General features: G+C 36.6%; 1 protein-coding gene across 1 annotated transcript in view; it reads right to left on the bottom strand.

Moving 5' to 3' along the window:
• Positions 1 to 11,176: 11,176 nt before the first annotated feature.
• Positions 11,177 to 21,868, bottom strand: part of LOC102803115 (uncharacterized) — a 32,467-nt gene continuing 21,775 nt past the window's right edge. The window contains exons 14-24 of the mRNA XM_085497411.1: positions 18,539 to 18,693; positions 17,900 to 17,941; positions 17,709 to 17,802; positions 17,446 to 17,583; positions 16,612 to 17,311; positions 16,208 to 16,397; positions 15,285 to 15,474; positions 13,534 to 13,920; positions 13,382 to 13,435; positions 12,559 to 12,631; positions 11,177 to 11,246 (exon numbers count right to left, since the gene is read on the bottom strand). Coding sequence (XP_085353537.1) covers positions 11,177 to 11,246; positions 12,559 to 12,631; positions 13,382 to 13,435; positions 13,534 to 13,920; positions 15,285 to 15,474; positions 16,208 to 16,397; positions 16,612 to 17,311; positions 17,446 to 17,583; positions 17,709 to 17,802; positions 17,900 to 17,941; positions 18,539 to 18,693 — 2,093 coding nt within the window. The remainder of the gene's footprint in view (positions 11,247 to 12,558; positions 12,632 to 13,381; positions 13,436 to 13,533; positions 13,921 to 15,284; positions 15,475 to 16,207; positions 16,398 to 16,611; positions 17,312 to 17,445; positions 17,584 to 17,708; positions 17,803 to 17,899; positions 17,942 to 18,538; positions 18,694 to 21,868) is intronic.

Here is a 21,868-nt window from a genome sequence, read left to right as displayed (position 1 = left end):
TTTTACATACAGGCTTTAAAATTGTGTCTATCGTAAAACAAATCAGCTGGCACTGGAGCCTGAGTTCTACGCGTGCTTTTATTGTGTTCAAAAATGTTTCATTTCAAACTGCACATGCGCACACACAGTGCTTTCTCGAAATGCATACTAATTAGGTAACTTGTCACTGATAAAAGATACTGAAAACATTTTGAGCAACTAGAGTGAAATATTAACGACAACATGTTATCCCTTTATTTTCTGCTCGCTTATTAAAAACACCGATCAAACACTGGCACATGAGTGAGTCGACATGGTGGTTTTAATGCTAAAGGTCGGGGATTAAATGAGTATTAACTATTATTAAATTCTAAGCGACACCAATCGTGTTCCACAACAAGTTGATATAGCGGGACTGGGTTCCGTCTGAACTCAGACTAGTACTATAGTTTGAGGTCCAGGGGTTCCCTCTTTTCAACAATATTAATATGGAGGAAGAGAAAAAAGAAACAAGGAAAATATTGATGTGTTTTGCCCAAAAAAACAACGATGTCAAAGCCACTTATATAAAATGCTAGCGTACGGACGGCGAGGCAAATTTGTTTACAATATTGTACCGGCTCTTAATATTTCAACATTGTAATGTATTGCTTTCATAATAATTAAGAAAACTCAAGTTATTTTTTTACTATTGTTAGGGCGCTGACACGGGGTATTGGGTCTGTGAATATTTCAATATTAATGACCACCTCCCCCTTAGAAGACACGCATTGCTTTGTTCAAACTTAGTTGAATGAAAAAGCAGTGTTTTCAGCTCCTATCGGCACGTCGACTGCTTTCGCTGCATTCCAATACTTGAGTGTCTCACAACCCTACTGACTGTTATGTAAGAAAAGTTTTTCGTTCATAAGAACTATCCTTCAAGCAGTTATATATATATAACACTTACTATTCAAGGCACGTTTTCTCGTTTTTGCTTTTTTCACCATGGCAAAAAAGAATGATATTTTGATGGTATTTTGTACGTCGAACTAGAAAAAGGTATTTTGACTTTGAATACATTAGCTCTCCATTAAAAATAATATGGATTTGATACAATCAAAGGGAAAATTATACGACATGGGGGTTAATCATTCAAGCTTCAGATTCCAAAATTTGCTGTCGTTTTTAATGAACTGATATACTAAGTTGCCCGTTTTATACTTTCAGCGTAAATTGACGGGCAACTCAGAGTTTGTCGTTGTTTAACGTTCAACATACTTAGCGGAAATCACGCACCATGAACTTGAGCGCTACTGGTGAACCTGCTTCCGTGGCCTGGTTTAAAGACTCTGGTAATATATTTCAAACTAATCAGTTCATAATTTACTAGTTTATGGTCATCGTCCATGCATCAGCTATATATTTTTTGTTGTGTGCAGATGTGTATAATGGACAGGTGTTGTATATGCTGTTTTGAACTAATACGCATTGATTCGATCGTGGCGGAGTGCTTGTTCGGCGACTGTAAATATACGTTACATATACATGCCAATATAACGACATATACTACTTTTTACATACGCATTCGTAGTGTCCCAACACAATATATATATAATATATATATATATATATATATATATCTGTTATTGTGCCCTCGCACATGTCTAGTTACAATTCATTATACGTGTTTTGAGAATTTATATGACGATTAAATAAGTGTTAACTTCATAATTGTTTAATTACTTTTACACGCACACACGAGGTAGGTAACAATGGTTAAATTTTCATTACCTGTATATAATTATTGTGGCCCAAGTGCTGACCTAAAAGAATACAAAAAGGCCAAAGTTAAAATAGATTAAATATGCAAAGAGCATGACATACAATATGGGAATCCAAGAATACCAACTGCTGAACATGGATATGTAACGCGTATCCTAGAGGAGAAAAAAAATGATAAAAATAACGAATTCCATGTTATGAATGAAACACTCTAAATACAAATATAATACAAGTGCAAATACAATACACCAATACAACAGATAAATGTCGAAACAACAAACCAAGAACAAACAACAGGTGAAGAGCAAGAAGCGGAAACAACAACGATGTCGCCAAGTAAAAGACAAAAAGAAGATGATGACAGAGAGAAAGAAATGCCAAACGCGACGAAAGAAGATGAAGGCTGCTCTGCAGTTGGCTTTACGGGAATTGGGAAATATGAAATGCATATGTTCAATTCGAATGGACAGGGGATAGACCCAACGAACTAACGTTTGCAAATACTGTACCAATATATATATATACCAATATACCAAGAAGTACTCACCAGTGACAGATCACAAACTCAAGTGTCGAAACTTGATAACATAAGACACCAAGTTGGTCATAGGTAGGCCACGATCATCCAATGCAAAAACACGACGAAAAGCACTTATTTGTCTATGCATGCAGAGAGTTGAAGAATAATATAACAATTAACAAATATTACTCCATTGGCAGTAACTGATATGACAAATCAAAAAACTATACTACACATACCAAGACCTGTACTGTTTATATTTGAGGACAAAATTGGAATAACACCACAATTCCAATGCCATGCATTGAGAAATAAGAAAAAAACGATCTAATTGATGCACTAAAATTAAATTATCCAAGATTCGAAAACCTACCAGAGTGGAGAGAACATATGTAATACCGAGAGTGTAAAAATCGCTTATACTGGATTTGTCAGCTGAATATTCAGATTTGTAGTAATATCAAATCCTGAACGTCAAGCAGCATCATATCAAAATAATGAAGATCATGACAATCCAAACTACCGACAAAGAGACAAAATAAATGACAGTATAAACAAATCAAAAGTACATGGAAGTATAGTTGAATCAGTATTTAATCTGTCACTACTATGGCACACATACTGTCCATTAATATATTGGCCAGGACACGATTTGGCAAAAGACCAAGGAGACGGATGAAACATGGTAACATCAGGAATGGCACATCCAGACGGAACTAGACATCAATTTAAATGTGATAAACCACCACATATATGGATGACACCAAAGAAATGTGCTAATTCAGAAGAAAAATTGTATAAAAAGTGGACTATGGACATGCAAATTAGAACCACAATAAAATACATACCTCTCAGTGGCAAACCATACTGTGCACCCGAAGTCATAGGATTTGACACATCCAGTGCATCATCTAATATTGACATATTTTACAGAAACCCGACACTAGAAAACAAAACACAAGTTCGAAAAAGTATCACAAGAGAACCAATAACATCATATGGTATCGGAGGATTGGATTTCTCAAGCATAGCCAAGAAAAACTACGAACAACCAGAGAACAGAAGTCGAAAATTATTAACACAAAGTTTTTTCAAGTTAATGTTCATCAGTTTTTGTTAAACTTTGTTAAATAAAGCAGGAATTTGAATAAAGTTATATAAGAAAAATAGTTGATGAATGGCGCAATGCATTATGGGTAACGCCTTGTCGCAATGCGTTGTGCGTATTGAAAAAAAGTCTAATAAAAAGTCACTGGAGCCATGGAGTGGCCACACGTTTGAGAACCAATGGAAGGCAATTATCCTAAATCGGCTGAAACCATCCTCCAACACTCTCGATTACCAATCCACAATGTTATATTAAAGCAGCTGCTTACGAAGCTCAACGGGTGGCCCACCATGCAAAGGTGTGGTGCGTTCTGTTGGTATTGTCATGAATTTGTTTTCGCGTATCTGCTGATCGACTTATTTAGCTGATTACTAGTGAATGGCTGTGTTATATCTGTCATCATTTAGGCTCATGCGAGGTCCTGGACGGAACTCGACTCAGTGATTTGGAACTAATTACGATATAACCGTCCCTATCCGGACTACTATTTCTGACAGTTGGTATTCGCAGTTAGTAATATAGTGAACGATTAATCAAAAGATATGACGTGTCCAGTACTTAGTGTGATTGGCTGTGTGCAGGTCGAATGTGTGAAGGCCACGCCTTAGAGTCTTTATAATGCTTTGTAATTGGTTAAGGTTTTGAAAGTGAATAAAGTTGTTTTAGTTGGTCTTGGCGAGTACACCACGACAGACGTAGTCTTGGGGCAGTCTAGGGACAGAGTCTTGGGTCAGCCTTGCTATAGTCTTGGGGACATTTCCCCAGGGCGCTTTGTCTTATAGAGTGTTCGACTGACCGACTAAAGACGAGAGTTGAAACGTATTTTGTTGTGTGCGTCTATTTGACTGTTAGGTCCCGATCCCGTACCTCGAGCAGACGTGTATAGAGACAGAGACGAGATCTCCCCCTGACACGTGTGGAGAACCCCAGAAGAATTTCCCCGTGATAGTATCTCGGGACAATGATTAAAAAGTAAATGTTGAAGAATATCAAAAGCTGCTTTCTTTAAATGAAAGCGTCTCTTAAAACCATCAAGCGGAAATCGTGGAACAACGTTCTCCGCATAACCAAAAATGTTCACTCTCGTGTATCGCTGTTTAACGCCACTAAATAATAACATTAACTTATCGTCGTCTTAATCATCGTAAAACTGATTAAACGAATACGTTTCTGTATCAAAAACTTGTTTGATGAAAGAATACGCACCGTTGCTGAGGGCCGCCATCATGAATAATCGTGATTATGCTAATCGTTGTTTTGTTTACAGCCTCGTTTTCAATATTTACGTCTTGATAATCGTTGAGAATCATGATCGTGATTTTGCAATATCAAACGCGCCCAAGGTATTTTACACCGATGCGCAGAATGTTGTTCAATAACTTCATATGAGAGCTGCCAAATGGGTACTAAAACATTGTACTACGCTATATGAAAGACCGGAGCTATAATGGCCCTTTCATCTATATTATTTATTCTCTCCCTAGAAATATTTCAAGTCACCCTGCAGCATAATAGTAATGTGCATGGAATTATGTTTGAACGTGAATGAAGTTTATTTCACTATGAACATATATACATATAATAATAAACAAATAAATGTGATATATAAACAAATGAGTAAATAAAATTAAGTAAATAGGTATATATAATTTGAATTTTAAATATATATATATTTATATAAATTATCTATAGTGAATATCACAAAAATAGTTCCCTAAAACTAGTCTAGTCCATGACCTTTTTTAAAGAATGAACTGAATAAAGAGTAAATAATACTATTAATAAGTTATATACAGGTACATAGTTGTACATTCATTTGAATAGATTCAAAGTCTTAAATTAACAAAAGAGATGAAAGAAAACAAACTGATTGAAGCATTTTTGTCAATTACTTGGAGAAGTCAGAAGAGTAACAATAAACTTAGAGTTTAGTGTTATGTTTTTTGCGAAAACCAAATTGCGTGTTTGAAAGTATGTGATTTTTTCAAGGAAACTTATGAATTGTTTATTCACAATCGATTCAAATATTTTGCTAAGGATTGGTAAGATTGAAATAGGGCGATAGTTACTGGCCTCTGCTGGAATACCTTTTTTGTGAATGGGTGCAACTTTTAAGTCATCAGGAAAAACACATTGGCTTAACGAACAATTGATAATGTGAGCAATGGGTCGGGCACTAATGTTAGCTGAATGAATTGATGTTTTAGGGTGTATATCGTCATGTCCTGCTAATTTATTGGGATTAAGGGATTTGATTTGATTGAAAACTTCGGACTCGTATACTGGGTGGAAAAATGACGAGTTAATTTGACTCCCGGTGAAATGATGTCGAAAGTCATCTGTGTTCGTTAAACTAGCAGCAAGGCTCGGGCCAATATCTGTGAAATATTCATTAAGTTCTTCACCGATATCAGAAATTTTCGTTAATTCATGGGGGATGACTTTGTTTTTGTTTTATTTAGGATCTCATTAATAACCTGCCATGTTTTATTTGTGTTCCCGCGGGTGACAACAAATTTATTTGAGTAATAAGACGTTTTAACCGACTTTAGCAACTTAGTCAAGACGTTTCTATATTGTTTATATACGTGTGCATTTTGGAGAAGGGTTATTTTTCATTTTAATAAATGGGTTTTGACTTTAATAGTTCTTTAGTTTTCGAAGTTGTATTTGTAAATACCGTTTTTTTTTTGTCTAAAAACATGTTTACTTTTTTTTAAGGATACCAAAAATTGGATAATGATCACTAATGTCCTTTAGGATTGTGCCACTTACAATAAAGTGATTAGTAATATTTGTTATGGAATCGTTGTGCTGGATTGTTGAAAAATGCAAGTAGTAGTGCTGATTATCTGGGTGAAATTATAAGCATTGAGAAGGGTGAGATAGTAACAGGTGTTCAAGTCTCCTTGGCAAAAACAAATACTTGTTGTTGCACCAGAGTCCGCGCACTTCATCAGGAGACTGTGATAAGCACGTCTTTCTTCGGTGGTCGCTGAGTAAAATCAATCACATGGAAGACACCGATTCAAATGTAATAAACCAATAGATATATGGATGACATCCAACAAGTATGCCAATTCAGATGGTATCTTAAGTTAGCAAATGATATGCAAATTACAACTATACTAGAATACATACCTACAACACAAATCAACACTGTATACCTAAAATAATCTCATTTTACACATTCCGCGAAACTAATCTATTAAGTGCACCATTACGACATAATAACATCTTTTACAATAATCCTGCACTAGAAAACCAAGAGAATTAATTACAAGAGAACCAATAGGCTCATATAACATAGGTAGATTGGACTACTCCAAAATCAATACGAAGAACTACAAAAAGCCAGATTATCAACGACGAACATTATTAATGATCCATTTTTACAATACAATGTACATCGATTTTTGTTTAAGTTGCGTCATAGATGGTTGCAGGAATGTTAACAGAATTCTTTAAAAAAAAGGAAAAAATGATTGAAGTCTGAGTAATGCAATGCATTGTGGGGCTAGTAACACGACTTCAATTATGGAGACTTGTCCACTATAACGATCATACTTTTTTTAATATGACAGCCAAACCCCTGGCTGTGTGACGCATATCGTGCAAGGAATGCCGGGAGTTTGTTCGAGACTGACGATATAATAAATCATCTCAGTTATTACTTTAATAAATAATGATAAATGAAACTTATAGACAATGTAGAAATGAGCTGGGCAATTTTTTTTTTCAATCAGCAGTTAGTTTGATAGTTCCTTGCGTGTAATACGTTCTACGCTGGTGCATCATTGGAAATTGTGAGGGCCCAGAATGATTTGTCTGAAATATCTCAAGCACTGTTTTAAATAGGGACATACACCTAGTGTAGTATTGAATCCATCGGACATGTGACTAACATATCAGATGACCATATATGGTCATATGCCCTTAATTAACATTGTGACGTAAAATACGGGGTGGGGGCCTTTCTGGGGCTACTCCGTATTCAGGAGCTGGGAGCTTATCTTCAATGCAGGTCTAATAATAAACATCTTTGCTAGCGTGCTATCTTGTAAGTCTCCTCCCTTTCAGCTCGTCCGCTGCTACGAAGGTGGGAAACGTTTGATGAATGTATATCACCACAACTGAGGCGGTGCAGGGAAGGACATATACCAGTAACGAATACAATAAATCAAAACAACACGATATATAAGGTTTCCTTTACTTTAATAAATAAATAATAGGGTTGCTGGTCACTGGAACCATCAAGAAATGGGGATATACAGTAAATAAATAAAATTAGGGACCTGATCGATGCTGCATGGTTCATTCCACTCTCTGATGGACAGCAATGTACAATCTTCCATCGTATCTGGCATACTGTCGAAGCAGGTGCACTGCAATTTGAACTCGTGCTCTGTGTCCAGGGAGTATCGGCAACTGCACTGCTATCTGCTGCTACTGGTAGCACTGGTACAACGTTAACGGGAGTAGTTCAGGCAGTCAACTTCAGTGGTTCCTGTTGATCAGCAGGGATTACTGCACAGCACGTTTGCATATGTACCCCAGTATAAGGTACAGCTCATTGGAGGCAAGAATCAACATCACAGGATATAACAGTATCACGTCAGGTCACCTTCCTGAATAAAGGTTTTCACACATGTCTCAACGTAATACCACAACTAAATTATGGCCATGCAAGCAATAAAATGTATTCAACGAAATGATTGGTTATCTCGAAATAACGAACCAATTAGTGTATAATGAATGCCAATTTTGGTATTGGAATAAACCACTCTATATTCAAGCTCTACCAATTTAAAGTAGAAGACTCGGGTCAATGATATCGTATCTATTTTTATTGCTAACAACGCTGGGCTCAGCACATTCCAAGATATTTCACAATCACCACACCACAGTCTGTGACATACCATTACAAGACGCATGTATATCAAATTCTGCTGACAACACAATCCAGTGACTGTATCAGCAGTCTAAAAATAAACATGTACAATGGGTTGTTACAAAGTATCCAAACGTGTGTACTTTTCATTCACACATCAAGGGCTCTGTTTTCTAAAAGTACTTTTCATGTCACAATATGCATAACTATGTAACATTCTTACAGATAGGATCATGTAACAAGTACAGTAATGATGGTGTATAACCACAGAAATAACTCACAATTCTTTTGACCATATGTTCACATTACCTCATTAATATGCATAAGTGTATTATCATAAGTGCTATTGTAGATAGGACAATGCAATATCGGAGCATTTGGCAAGAGATGTCCATATATGATCATGTGTCTCATTAATTAACTGCATTCTCAGCAAATATCAGCAGTAAATGACAGTAGATAACACAAAAGTACGAGTGATTGCGGAGCATGCATCCATCTGATAATGAAAATTACTAGGATTGTGGAGAAATTGATTATACTATGACTTGATTCTTTTTTATCTGCATGTTGAACATTGCCAGATTGCCGCCTGAATATCGTCTATATAGAGAGCCTGGTTGTCTGCTTTAACTACAATGACAACAAACAGAAAACAAAATTAGCAGTACTAGTATATCGAATACAGAGAGAGGTACATGCATGGCTAATTCAAAGAACTAGGCAAGATTCCACCATAAGCCTGTTTTCTTACAGCTATAATATCTTTGGAATTACTAGGTATGTTTGATATGTTGTCTGTGTAACTATATGAATGCTGTAATAAAAGCGTATGTCTTTAACAACTATCGTTCTTGTGTAAGTGCGCCCTCTTGGGTATTCAGACTTGAACGTATCTAACCTGGCGTGTAGACTGCAACTTCACACAATACTAACACAGCAGTAGTTTCCATAGAAACTGTAACCTCATTCCCTCGTAAAGGTTCTGGATTTCTACAGTCCAGCAAGATTACTTCGGAACTTGCTGTATCCGCATCTACCTGGCTGCCACATTGGTCACCAGCGGGGTTCACTGTCACTATAGCGCCCTCTATGTTGGATGCTAAAACAAAAAAGTCATGATTTATTATAAATTTGTGTTTTGAATAATAAAGTGCTAATACTAGAGGTATTTCAAATACTATTGGATATATATTCCAACTTCGTGAATATGGGTATATACAAGTTTTATTGTATTCTAAAGAAAAATATATTAATAAGAAACACAGCTTTGTTCATAATTTCTCTGTCGCATTGTTAAGGGTGATCCGGAATTGGAAAACGTATTTTTACTCAAATGTAGATTGTGAAATTCACCCATCTCTTATTCAACATGTCAAATGTTTTGCATGTGTTTTTTATAACCATTGCGCAAATGTCTGAACTACCCACCTATAATGCAGTTAGATTCAAGCCCAATAAGAGTTTGAAAACTAAAGTGAAAATAAAACAGTTCATATGAGGTTCATATGATCAAATTTTGTTACACTGACTTTCGAAAATGTGTTATCAGCGATTTGGAATTAAATGAATTTTGGTGGCATTGACTTACCACAGCAATCTAGTCGATTGGTGATCGTCACGTGATATATATCAAGAGAAACACCTAAGTGTACCGTCCACCACGGAGAAGGCTCAGAAACACTCGAAAAACAACTTCCTGTAGAGTAGTTACCGTTCTTATTGCCATCAACAGCGTTCGACGCATCGCCTTTCCCGTTTACCTCCGATGATGAGGTTACAGTTTTGCCAACGGCGTAATTGATAAACGTCTCTGGGTCCAACGATGGGTCTGCGGGAAGGAATCACAAGTAATTTAGAACCGCAGTTGTGTAAAGTATATGACAAATAGATTAAATCTACTATTTCGCATCATCAGTTTCTCACATTATCATCAATTCCAATTACACAAAAAGAAAATGTTGGAAAATACCATTAAATTATTTTTATCGGGCAGGGAAAAGTATAAACTATGAATGCAGGACACTAACTCAAGTTGAACGCATTACAATAATAATTCTTTTCAAATTTGAAAATGTTACTTGAGCATTCAGACATTATTCTTGATTGTTGGTTATATATGACGCTCTAATGGTTTGACACCTCAATTGGAATTTGTGTAATCTGCTCTATTTTGAAGACAGCTTTTTTGCAAAGAGTGACATACTTGTATTTCAAACTCTTTTATTATTATTTCAGGATAACCAAAACTTGTATTTGTGAGTGGAACTTGGGCGTAAAACTGCTGGTTGTGAAAAAGATAAAGGGGGTGGTCGTCGCGTCGCGTCCTGTTCGATATAGGACTCATAGTGACGTATACAACGAGTGTAAAATACATTGTTTGTTTGAACATGAACTTTGAACACGACGACCACCACCCTTTAACTGATACATTTCAAGAGAGCAGTCAGCTGAATCGAATTATTCATGTTTGTACATTGTAATCTGCGAATTAATTTAAATATTGGACCTGAAACAGACATGTTTACGCAGACAGTCTGCCTTACCCAATTTTAGTGCAGTATATTCAAGCAAATTGTCACTTGATGATTGTGTGTTCTGCCAAACTTCAGGTGGTATGTTGTACCATGTCTCTCTATCGTCGTCACTGAATATAATCGACCTGCCATCTCCTCCAACGCCATAGTACGCATCAGTGTCGCTATCATATGCAAGTATGTTTGTTATTTTAGGACTTTTACCTGAAAAATAAACACACATAAACTTCAACGCCCAAAGGTTGTGTCATAATACGACGTTGCATACTTAATCGTTTATGTATGAAACAGTCACTAACGACACAGACTGAAAAACACGACTATAACACCAGTCCTCTGTACATTAGCGCAAAATACATATCAGTATAGCAGTTTATTTATTTACCAGCCCATAAAGTATCATTGGTCTCCGATCCCAGCCTAGACTCGCTGCAATCGCCCCCATCCCTATAAACAACAGAATATTAGTATTGCCTATTGAATATAACGTGGAAGATAAACAGTTAATAGGGGGCAAGGGGACAGCTGGTACAGGTTACAGGAAATAGAAAAGGCATTTTACGTTTTTACAAAAAATAAAATGAAAGTTCCATGTACAGTGAAAAAAATAGTTTTTTACACTTCACAGATTCCTAATTACATTTGATATTTTTATATTCTAACCAGTAACTTATTCAAACCAGTAACTTATAAACATTACATGTCCCCAACCACAACAAAGTCACTACCATCTGGTTCATCAGCATTATTACTCATTCATCTGGGCAATGTAGACTCTTCACAGTTTACCCAAATATTCACATGCAAATGCAGTAAACCAATTAGTTCAGCACACATTTTCACACCATGTTGCCTTGCAACATTCAGTTAAATATTGAAAAGACTATTGAAATGGAACACATAATGATAACTGCATTTTGTTACAGCTACCGGCAGCCGTGCTGGATTTAAGAAAACCTGTGCACAATTTGTCGTACTTCCAGTGGTAGTGATGTGATGTTTTTTGTGAAAGCATTACTAAAAATTGTTCTATGAATGTTACAAAGAAAAATAATTAATTTTATTCCCGAAATGATATAAAATGCTTCTTCTTCATAATCATTCATTTTATTAGTCTGCAATGTAACATGCATATAAATGTATATTACAGTTTTAAAATGTGTGGTAATTGGTTGTGAAGTTCGGCGACAATGTTCATGTTAAGGGAAATGCTGTATTTATCATACATGGGATGGAGAACTAAGCAATGTGAAATTGATCACTTTTCAGACGATTCTCAAAGAAGTATTTTTGAAAAAAATATAGTACAATAAGTACTTATTATTAGTGATATAAATACAGATTATGTTGCTGATGAAGAAAAAACACATTTAATTTTATCACTTTCTGTTTTTCATTAAAAAAATGTCCGTGTGACTAATCCAAACTCTAAAAGTTGTACCAGTTCACTTTAGGGTATGGGACATTTTAGACCATTTGATTTAGCAAAGGGCTGGAGAAAAAAAAAACGGTGAAAGAATAAATGAACGATAACAAACGAAATCCAAACTATTTTGGCTTGGAGCCCTGATTAATATTGTTAAAATAGTCACATGTGCTGTAGGATAAGAAGAGATAGGAGCGAGTCCAGTCAACCAGAATAACAGCCCTGAGACAAATCCAACATTGGCTTCTCAAATAACCCTCCTATAGTCTGTGTCTCGATGAACGTACTACAAGAACAAAATTTAGATAAGATTTATAACAACCCAGAACTTACCAGGCTACCAGCGTGTCACATATCATAAGATCACCTTTATGTTTTCTCACAAGTATCCCTCTCTCATAGGTATCTATATATAGCATAAATAATTGAGTTGAAAGTTACAATGATTATATTTTCGTGCTTAAACATCGATATAGCAACGCCCTTTCACCTGGAAAGGGTGGATATGATAACAATTATGAAGTATTGAGACTAATATATCAAGTTTCCGTGGACTCGCCAATTTGTTACACACTCACACAATTAGCAAAAATGACAAACAATGGAATGGTCGCGGGAAAAGCAACCGGTATTCTTTGCATGCGCCCTCATCGGAAGTGGAATCCAAAACACATTTCGGCCTTAAAAACTCGTAATTTGTTTAAAATATTTTGACATACCAAGTTTTGTTGATATAGCAATTTGTCATGTTGTAGTTGCCGTGATACAGCGAAAAATCGCATAGGTATGCACTCGAACTGGGTAGTCGGGTAGAAGGCTCGTCCCATTTTTCAGAACGTTCTATGGCAACACTGATGTGGATATTCATTGTTAACATGCATATTCTATTTATTTGCACCAAACTTCGCAAAACCTTCATACGATAAGAATGATCTAGCTGTTATACGATATTATTTGCGATCATTACCGGAAATGACGTTGAAAAGCTCAAGGCAGTATTGATTTTTTTTTTTAATTACAAGCTTCAATACGCTTTGAGGTGTTAATGATTCTCGTATTACGTGTTAGTTACGAGTAACTCTTCAATATTATATTGTCACGTCAGTCCATTATTTATGAGTTTGTACAAGTTAAATATTGTATACAACAAATTTACCCGTTAACGTAGAAGTTTGTCTTTCAATATCGTTGGAGGGTACGGTCTTTTCATCTGTAAAGCAAAAATATGTGACATAATTATAATTATGTGATTATATTATAATTGGAAAATTAACATAAAAAGTCAACGACATTAATATAAGTGTATACCTTCAATTTCGCATATATATCCGCGGTCTTTACTACATTTTTTGTCATTCATGTTGTAACTAGGCGACAACAATTCGACGCAGTTCTCATTGTCCAAGTAATTGTTAGGTTCATGCGGTAACCACATGCTGTATCGGAGGTAACTACCGTTGACCCACTTAAATATTCCTTCTGTGTCCCGATCAGTCAAGCCGATGAACAAGTTGGTGAGTGCCCCTGTTGTGTTCAGTAGATTTTGGACAAACTCCCATTCGTTTGCGTCTTCTACTGTAAGAAGATGACCGCCCTCTGCGGCGCAATCAGCGCTTGCTTGATCAAAGTTGTAATCTTCATCATCAGTGATGTAATAGCACGACGTTTTGAAACGATGATGCCCGTCTTTGCATTCTGGAATTAAAAACAGTATAAAAACTGTTAATAAACGGAAAGTATTTTAGGTTGTATACACGGTCATGTATCTCAATAATCACATGCCTGAGGTTCGGTTCCATACAGCTTCAGTTTTTGCAGGCCTAAGTCATTTCATTACATCGAAATCGTGAGATTCAGGCGATGGAACAGATGCGTTTTATGGCGATTATTCCAAGTTCAAAATTAGTGCCCGACTCGGAGAATGGGAACCATCTTTGGTCACGTTCTGTCACAGGGAGCCCAGGAACTATAATCAACTGTAACACGCAGTCTCTATGAGCGGGGGGGGGGGTATCGGCTGGTATCTAGTGTAAGAAATAAACAAGGGATGAAGGCTCCAGCCAGCTCACATTTTTTAAACTCGAAAAAACAGACGAAAAAATAAAAAATAAAATCTAAAAAAATACCAGGTTGAAGAATATTAGTTGCTTCTTCAAATTTTACCGATATCTGCAGAATAAATCAAGAAAACTATACAAATTGACTCTATTTAGGAATTCCTAACGGTTTGCCCGAACGCACGGCACAGTTGGAGGCGTGGCCTGTTCAGCATTTGTCAACAACCAATCACAAGACTGATTACGAACCACATCGAGGTCACGACTCGGTTAGTCTTGCTCAACTGGTTCGTAACCAGTCTTGTGATTGGTTGTTGACAAATGCCGAACAGGCCACGCCTCCAACGATGTCGTGCGTTCGGACTAACCGTTAGGAATTCCTAAATAGAGTCAATTTGTATAGTTTTCTTGATTTATTCTGCAGATATCGGTAAAATGTAGGTAAGGCTTTGGCGAAATTCGAAGGAGCAACTAATATTCTTCAACCTGGTATTTTTTTAGATTTTTTTTTAGATTTTTTTCGTTTGTTTCTTCGAGTTTAAAAAATGTGAACTGGCTGGAGCCTTCATCCCTTGTCTATTTCTTACACTAGATACCAGCCGATACCCCCCCCCCCCCGCTCATAGAGACTGCGTATTACAGTTGATTATAGTTCCTGGGCTCCCTGTGGTTCTGTGCTTCGATATGTAAATTACGATGTGGCAGTGGTGAAAGCAAGAATGAGTATAGCACAAGTAATAGCGCCAGAGTTTTGAGTGTGATGACATTGCATAACACAAAGTTACGTCATATTTGGACTAATTTGTCATATGGGGGCGTAGCGTAAGTCCTTCCAAATAAGTTGCGCCTCCTAGCGATGACCCGCTTCCGTGACGTCAACAGGATAGGTGTGCCGTGCAACCACCTACACATCATAGGTGAACTTCATATTCCACGTAATATGTTATTGTACATGTCTTAATTAATACCTTCACAGACATAACAAAATTGATTCTTAGTTACCTGGTATAACATAATCAAATACGATATATTGTGGGGATTGTGAATGATAACCTATCGAGTCACAGGAATCTTTGTAGACAAGTTCACATAGTCCGACAAATGTGTGCGTTCCGGCTGGCTGTTCCTGGTTATCGCCAATCCTAAAAGTAATCTCCAAATGTATGACAGTATCGAAAGTTACATCTCCCACCTGCAATTGTAAAGCAATATATTACCATTCAGATATTACCAGTAAGCTACTTCAGACTGCCAGTTTTGTAGTTAAGTAAAATCCCACCTGAGATTGAACATCAAAGAACAAGCGACCCATGCCTGAGGCAAGTACGTTACTGGCCGAGATTCAGACACAGTGAATTTTATACGGACGCACGACCCTGTCATGTACTCTACCACCTGTTACTCGTATGTTGGTAAAATGCAATGAATTTACGGTTATCATGACTTGAATTTGAAAATGTCATCATCAGTGACCCATTGTAACTGTCGTATGGTACAACAATTTAATAAAAAAACCTGAACCATGTTACCATAATATGCAATGCAGTGATTTATTTGGGCTGTAATATTTTTAATTACAAATCATCACAATAGGCACATCCGGGGTATTTGGCGGTTCAGTATTGGTGGTTGTCACAGATTTCATACAAAATTTAAACTCCTAGACGACAATGTACACATGTAAGCAGACGTAATTTACTTATAGAAGAGATGACGTAAGAACTCCACTTTTGTCTTGTTGCATGAAAGTATAGGCTATAATAGAAAATTAGTAAAGACCAAGGTGACTACTATTACGATATTATTCCGCTATTTCAAAACCAGCTGTTCGTCACTAAAATTCCACTCATCAACTAAAAAATATAGTAGTAACCGTGCACTAACCAACAATTTACTTATATAACATAATATCTTGACAGACTTACTTTTATTCTAATTTGACTACCTTCTCCAGATGTTACAGTTGGTTCAGTTGGCATGGAGTTCTCATTCCAGTAACTGATTTCTGTGAAAGTAAGCCAGGGCGTGTACACCATATTGATTGTGACGTCATAACCATAAGCACGTGATAACGGTTGTTCATGATATACTAAATATTTGAATCTGACATCGTCCCTGAAAATAAATCAGATTATTTTCGATTATTTTAGCGGTGGGTGTCAATTAATGTAATTAATGAGGGCGTCCTACGTATACGGAGACAAGCCTTGAGACAGTAGGGTCATTTTTTATCTATAATAACTGCCTTAAAGACAGTTTTTTGTTAGAAAAACATAATAACATGCATCGATTATTCAGCTTTCTGGAAATGCGAATAGATCACACGCACCCTCTTTGATATGTGTCACCATGATTCATTAACAGCGCCTCAAAATGAAGTTTCGGTTGTCTGTCCTCTGCTATCTCCACAGCAACCGGTAATGTAGCAACAAATATTTGACTTCCTGCCAGATTTATACCTACACCAATCCATAGCTCGGTTTCATTGTTCAGAAACTCCATATCTTCCACTCTAAATGATATGTCCAAACTCAACTTGTTTGTGTCGTCTATGACGTCACCAGCGGTGATCGATATATATTCATCGAAACTAACAACGGCGTAATCATGTCGTGTGTTGTTGCATGTTGATTCATATGCGATCGCGTCAGTCAGGTCCACGGTACACGTGTTAGCATGCGTTCCCAATTCGCCTGATACAGGACATGGCACGTTGCTACCCAAGTGATCGACCGTAACATTCATCACTGAGAACGCAGAAATTTCATCGTCCCCGCAGCCGTTCCCAATTTCAATTTGCCAGGGTTTCAGTGATATTTTGGGAAACGCCATAACTAATGTCGTTGTCGCCGATTCACCGATCTGAAGAGGGGCAACGCCATCAACGGTGGGACCAACATGCGAAAATTCGAAGAACGGTGTGGCTGCAAATGCAGATTTACATATGAAGTCCATGTAGAAAATATTCGGAATCGCCATTATTCTCAGCTGAATGAGCAATTTGTATTGGTACCCTGACCACGGTCCGACTATGAAAGATAATATGAAAACGTGAAATAATCACGGCGAATCCACACGTTATTATGCAAAATATCCGAATTTCTAAAATGAGTCTTCTAAAAAAATCTATCTCAGTTGTAGTCATGGTAACTATTGTTCTTACCTTTGTTCCCATTACAGTCTGTACAATCTGTACCATACACACAGAAATTACTGTCAGAGTCCTCGCTTCCGTCATCGCATTCGCCATCCAGAGTGTAATCGCAGGAATCGTCAATATCGGAACAACTACCATGAGAGACTAAAACAGTTTGACTCGGTCAATCAAGTGAATGTACATTTTGTATAATTGTGTATATCATGGCGAAATGTAGTTGATTTCAAGACGATCTAGTTACTTAAAGTTATATAAAAAAAAAGGTTTACCAGACGTTGAAGTGAGCAAAGTTCCGTAGAATCGAAATGTATGAGGGTCAGAAACTCTCAATATTGTTAAATGACCGTCTCCCAGTTGGACAATCTGTAATAAACCAGTGTAATATGTCAATATTTGTTTTCCATGCCGATGATCATTGCTGTGCGATCTGAAGTTATAACGTATAAGGGGAACTACTTACCGAGGTACACTCAGGGTTGCAGGAATATTGTATGTCTTCAATCTATAAACAAAACAAAAATAACACTTCAGCATTTTGCTCGCAATTATGAAATTAGTTGTGTGTTTCAAATCTCAATATAGAAGGTACTCAGACTAATTGCGCAAATCTCCGCCACGCCATGCCATATTTGCAATGAATATTTCTGACGATAACAAAAAATCTGAATATTTCTGTCTCAATTGAAACTAGGTCCAGATCTTTCTAATCAATTGATCTTTCGCTCGAGTCAACCCGTCACCAATCATTTTATTGGTTATCTGGCAACCTGGTAGAAATCTTTCTAATAATACCATAATGAATGTAGCCAAATATTGGTCGCACCAAAATCTTCCTTCATTTTTTCATAGTATGGCAAAAGCGAATAATCTATCCAACAATAGCCGTCTCCTTGACAACCCTAGATCTTGCCAACATTAAATAAATTGGTCTGTGTTCCTGCTGCGACCCCTTTTAAAAGTCTTAAATGATCGACAGCAATTCTAATTATCCCGCTGACAGACAGACATACAAACTAACGCTTTCTCAATAACTAACATTTTACAATCAATCATACGAATATTTAACAGCGATAGGCCACCCACTATCTCGCTCACTCACTTGAAGTCTATATGCATCTTCAAAGAATCGAATATCCATCAAATTCAGCTGATTTGTTATCGTAATGTTCAAATCAAACTCGAAGGCGATCTGTTCACCTGCTTCGTAAGGTCCATTTTCTCCAACCACAGTGACTATCCCGTCTGCATCATAAGCTGGTAATTGAAAATAGATTTTATGTTTCATTACAGAATGACAGGATATGTCAACGATTATTTTTGAATTAGATAAATCATCTCAACTATTTTCAATTTCAAATAACTATTTTAACTGACTTACTAAATCACATAGCATAAATGCCGATACAAAGAAAATAATTTACAAATAAAATATTTATTTCATTCGTTAATATCAGCATTCGACATGGTAAAGTCAAATTGACAACTGTTGCTACGACTGGTTGGACAAACGTGAGAACGACATCAAGATGTATCCCTAATTAAAAACTCGGATACATGTATGTTTCAATAATGTTGGTCATTAAAACAATCACTAACCGATAACGGCATTTGGCAATACCATTTAATGTACGTTAATGTAACGGTAAACTTAGTTCTGATAGTTCTATCTAGAAGTGCAAAATTAGAATACTGTTATATTCCGGCATTATTGTTTTATTTACATGTTCAAACATTATAACTATATATTTAACCGCAGAATAGTACATGACTCAATAGCAGAAATGTATTGGGCAATTTGAGACAATTTATAATGAATATTAAATTCCTAATCCCAGTTTTCCCTTTGTTTCTTTACTTGTCACGTCTACACTTGAACTTTTATCCTATTCATATAACCCTTTAATTATGTCAGGGCAATTCTTCTATATTGTTTTCCTTAATATGTATGTTTTCTGTAGATATTGTTGTGTCTGGATTGTAATTATAAGAGACGAATTTATTTATTATAAGGAGATTACGTGTGGTTGAATATTATTACGTGGTTTATATTTGGCCTGACCTCATCACTTTGTGAGATTTCGAGTCAAAAGTGAGATAGTATTCCACCTGCCAATCTACAAACAAAAGTACATGCTCAAATGCATATACTCTCTATTCGAGCTGTTGTATGGGAGAACAGAGACGTCCACTGACCACCTTGCAAGACCTATGGACAAAATAATTCACTAATCCTGAAATTAAAGGTACATATGGGTATATCATTGACCTATAGAATCGATTGGATGACACCTGCAAATTGGCTCAAATAAAACTAAGCAAGTCCTATGCTCGGTATCAGGTTGATTTTGGAAAATGTACGTTACCGTGGGTGAGATGGCACAAGCTGCAAATGCAATGACAATGACAATACCGTGTTAAGGAAAAGGGCTGGCGGAATGACAATCATATAGAAAAGGATAGTATAAATAAACTGTATAATGCCAATCTGTTGAAGAAGTGCGAGATAAGAAAGTCTACTGACGACCAATTAAACATAAACGTATACACTGACACTAGGTTCATCCCAGTGTGTGTCTACTGACTTGATTGACAATCCACATACTGACCATGTTATAGTGGTCTAGAACACCTGAATGTCGACTAGAAGAAATCAGTCTGCTTGCAGGGGACAGTAACCATTCAGGATCTACATCTGGCCACTGGACTTACCGAGTCTCAGATCGAAGATGTGGAAGTATTGAGAGAATATACTGCCACACTTACGTACCAGGCAAGTCAAACATTGCTAGCCATGACTCGCAAACGGCTTTGGTAGATCCTACTTATTCTAAAACATGCCGTGTCCATTTTTGCAATTTTGCCATTTTGTATGTGTTAGATTGAAGTATTTCCAGAAATAGTATTGTGTGTTTTACGTTAATATTTAACCCTGCTCCATGACCTCGTAATAACTTACAATAGGTAAGTTTCTTGAAATATTACTTTCATTTAATATGCGAGTTTTCTGGAGATACTATTTTCAATTAATAGCTTAGTTTTTTGCGTTAAATCATGATTAACTGTGTCATTAGCTCGGTATTTTGTGACGGGCATTAGGTAGTGGATTATTTAACGCGCAACAAAATTTAAACAGAAAACAGTGACCTCACCTTGTATAATATATACAAACGCCAGGTTGCCCTTGTGTAAATTTGAGTTGTATACTTGGCCGTGATATGGTTCAAACGTCAGTAAAACAGTTAAACTCCATCCAAGCGTTTGGATGCGTCCAGAAAATGATAACGGAAACGAGAACTAACAGTACACAATTGTACATACATCGCGCCCTATTTGAAACTACCTTTAACATTTATGTTCATGTATATCAAACGAGTTTGAGGAGAGAGTAATTTCTAATCACAGACGTTCGTGCGAGTGAACGGTGGTATTCTAATATTAAAATGTCCATAATTTGGACCAGTTGCTCGAATGTTACTAGCTCAGTATTATTATTTGCCATTTGCTTTTTGGTCCTGCAAAACAAAACTCCACAACCATTGTATGTCGCGGATATATGCTTAGTTAGATTGATCACAAAGATACCGGTATTATTACCTATATTGGTGAATTGTTTACGCTGAACCACTGCCTATGCTTTATGTTTTGCCGTGTTTTATATCACAGTATATTATATTGATTGACTGTTATGTAAGTTAATTGAAGAGAATTTTCCTGTCGCAGTTCGCAATATTTGTTTTTAATATCCTGTGTAGTATAAAGCTAACGTTCCTGCAAATGTTGTGATTTAGTTAGAACGGTAACAAGTCATAGGATGTAAACACGGCGGCTAGATTATGTTGATACATCAAGTTTTTACAACGCTGTTTGATATATACTTAGTGTGTACGATTTCTCGAGTGCAGTGAAATACTGGGATGAGTGGTTGCCTCAATTATAGTGTGGCGTATGTTATTGTGGTAACCGAAAACTCAAGGCGACCATGTCAGTCCGTCACTTTAAAACCGGTTGGAGACGCAAAACCTCAATAAACCTGTTCCAACAAGAAACATAAAATATCATGGGAAAGTGTAAAATTGCAAATGCCGTGTTACCGTGAAAGCCGGGTATTTCATCGTACAAGATTGTATGCAAATATGTGTCAATAGATATCTGTGTTAGTGTTTGATTAAATGAATGTTAATATTTTACTTACGATCGTCTCCTGTAACACTCGATAAATTCGTCACTATCGTACACACAATAAAACACGTACACCACGAAACGGTCAGTTTGTACATTTTCCGTGTTCTCCTAGTGTCGAGTTTCCACCACGATCAGCCGTGAAGTACTAGCAGATAATAAATTCTTTGCCGTACAAATACAGATTACACCGGTGCGTTGATTTCGTCGCTGGTACACATCGGGGTACACCCCTTAAATGTATGGATAT

The sequence above is a fragment of the Saccoglossus kowalevskii genome, chromosome 3 (assembly GCF_978046115.1).
Source record: "Saccoglossus kowalevskii chromosome 3, keSacKowa6.1, whole genome shotgun sequence".
NCBI classification, from domain to species: Eukaryota; Metazoa; Hemichordata; class Enteropneusta; family Harrimaniidae; genus Saccoglossus; species Saccoglossus kowalevskii.
The sequence above is the reverse complement of the archived record's forward strand: the minus strand, read 5'-3'. Positions and strand labels throughout refer to the sequence as shown.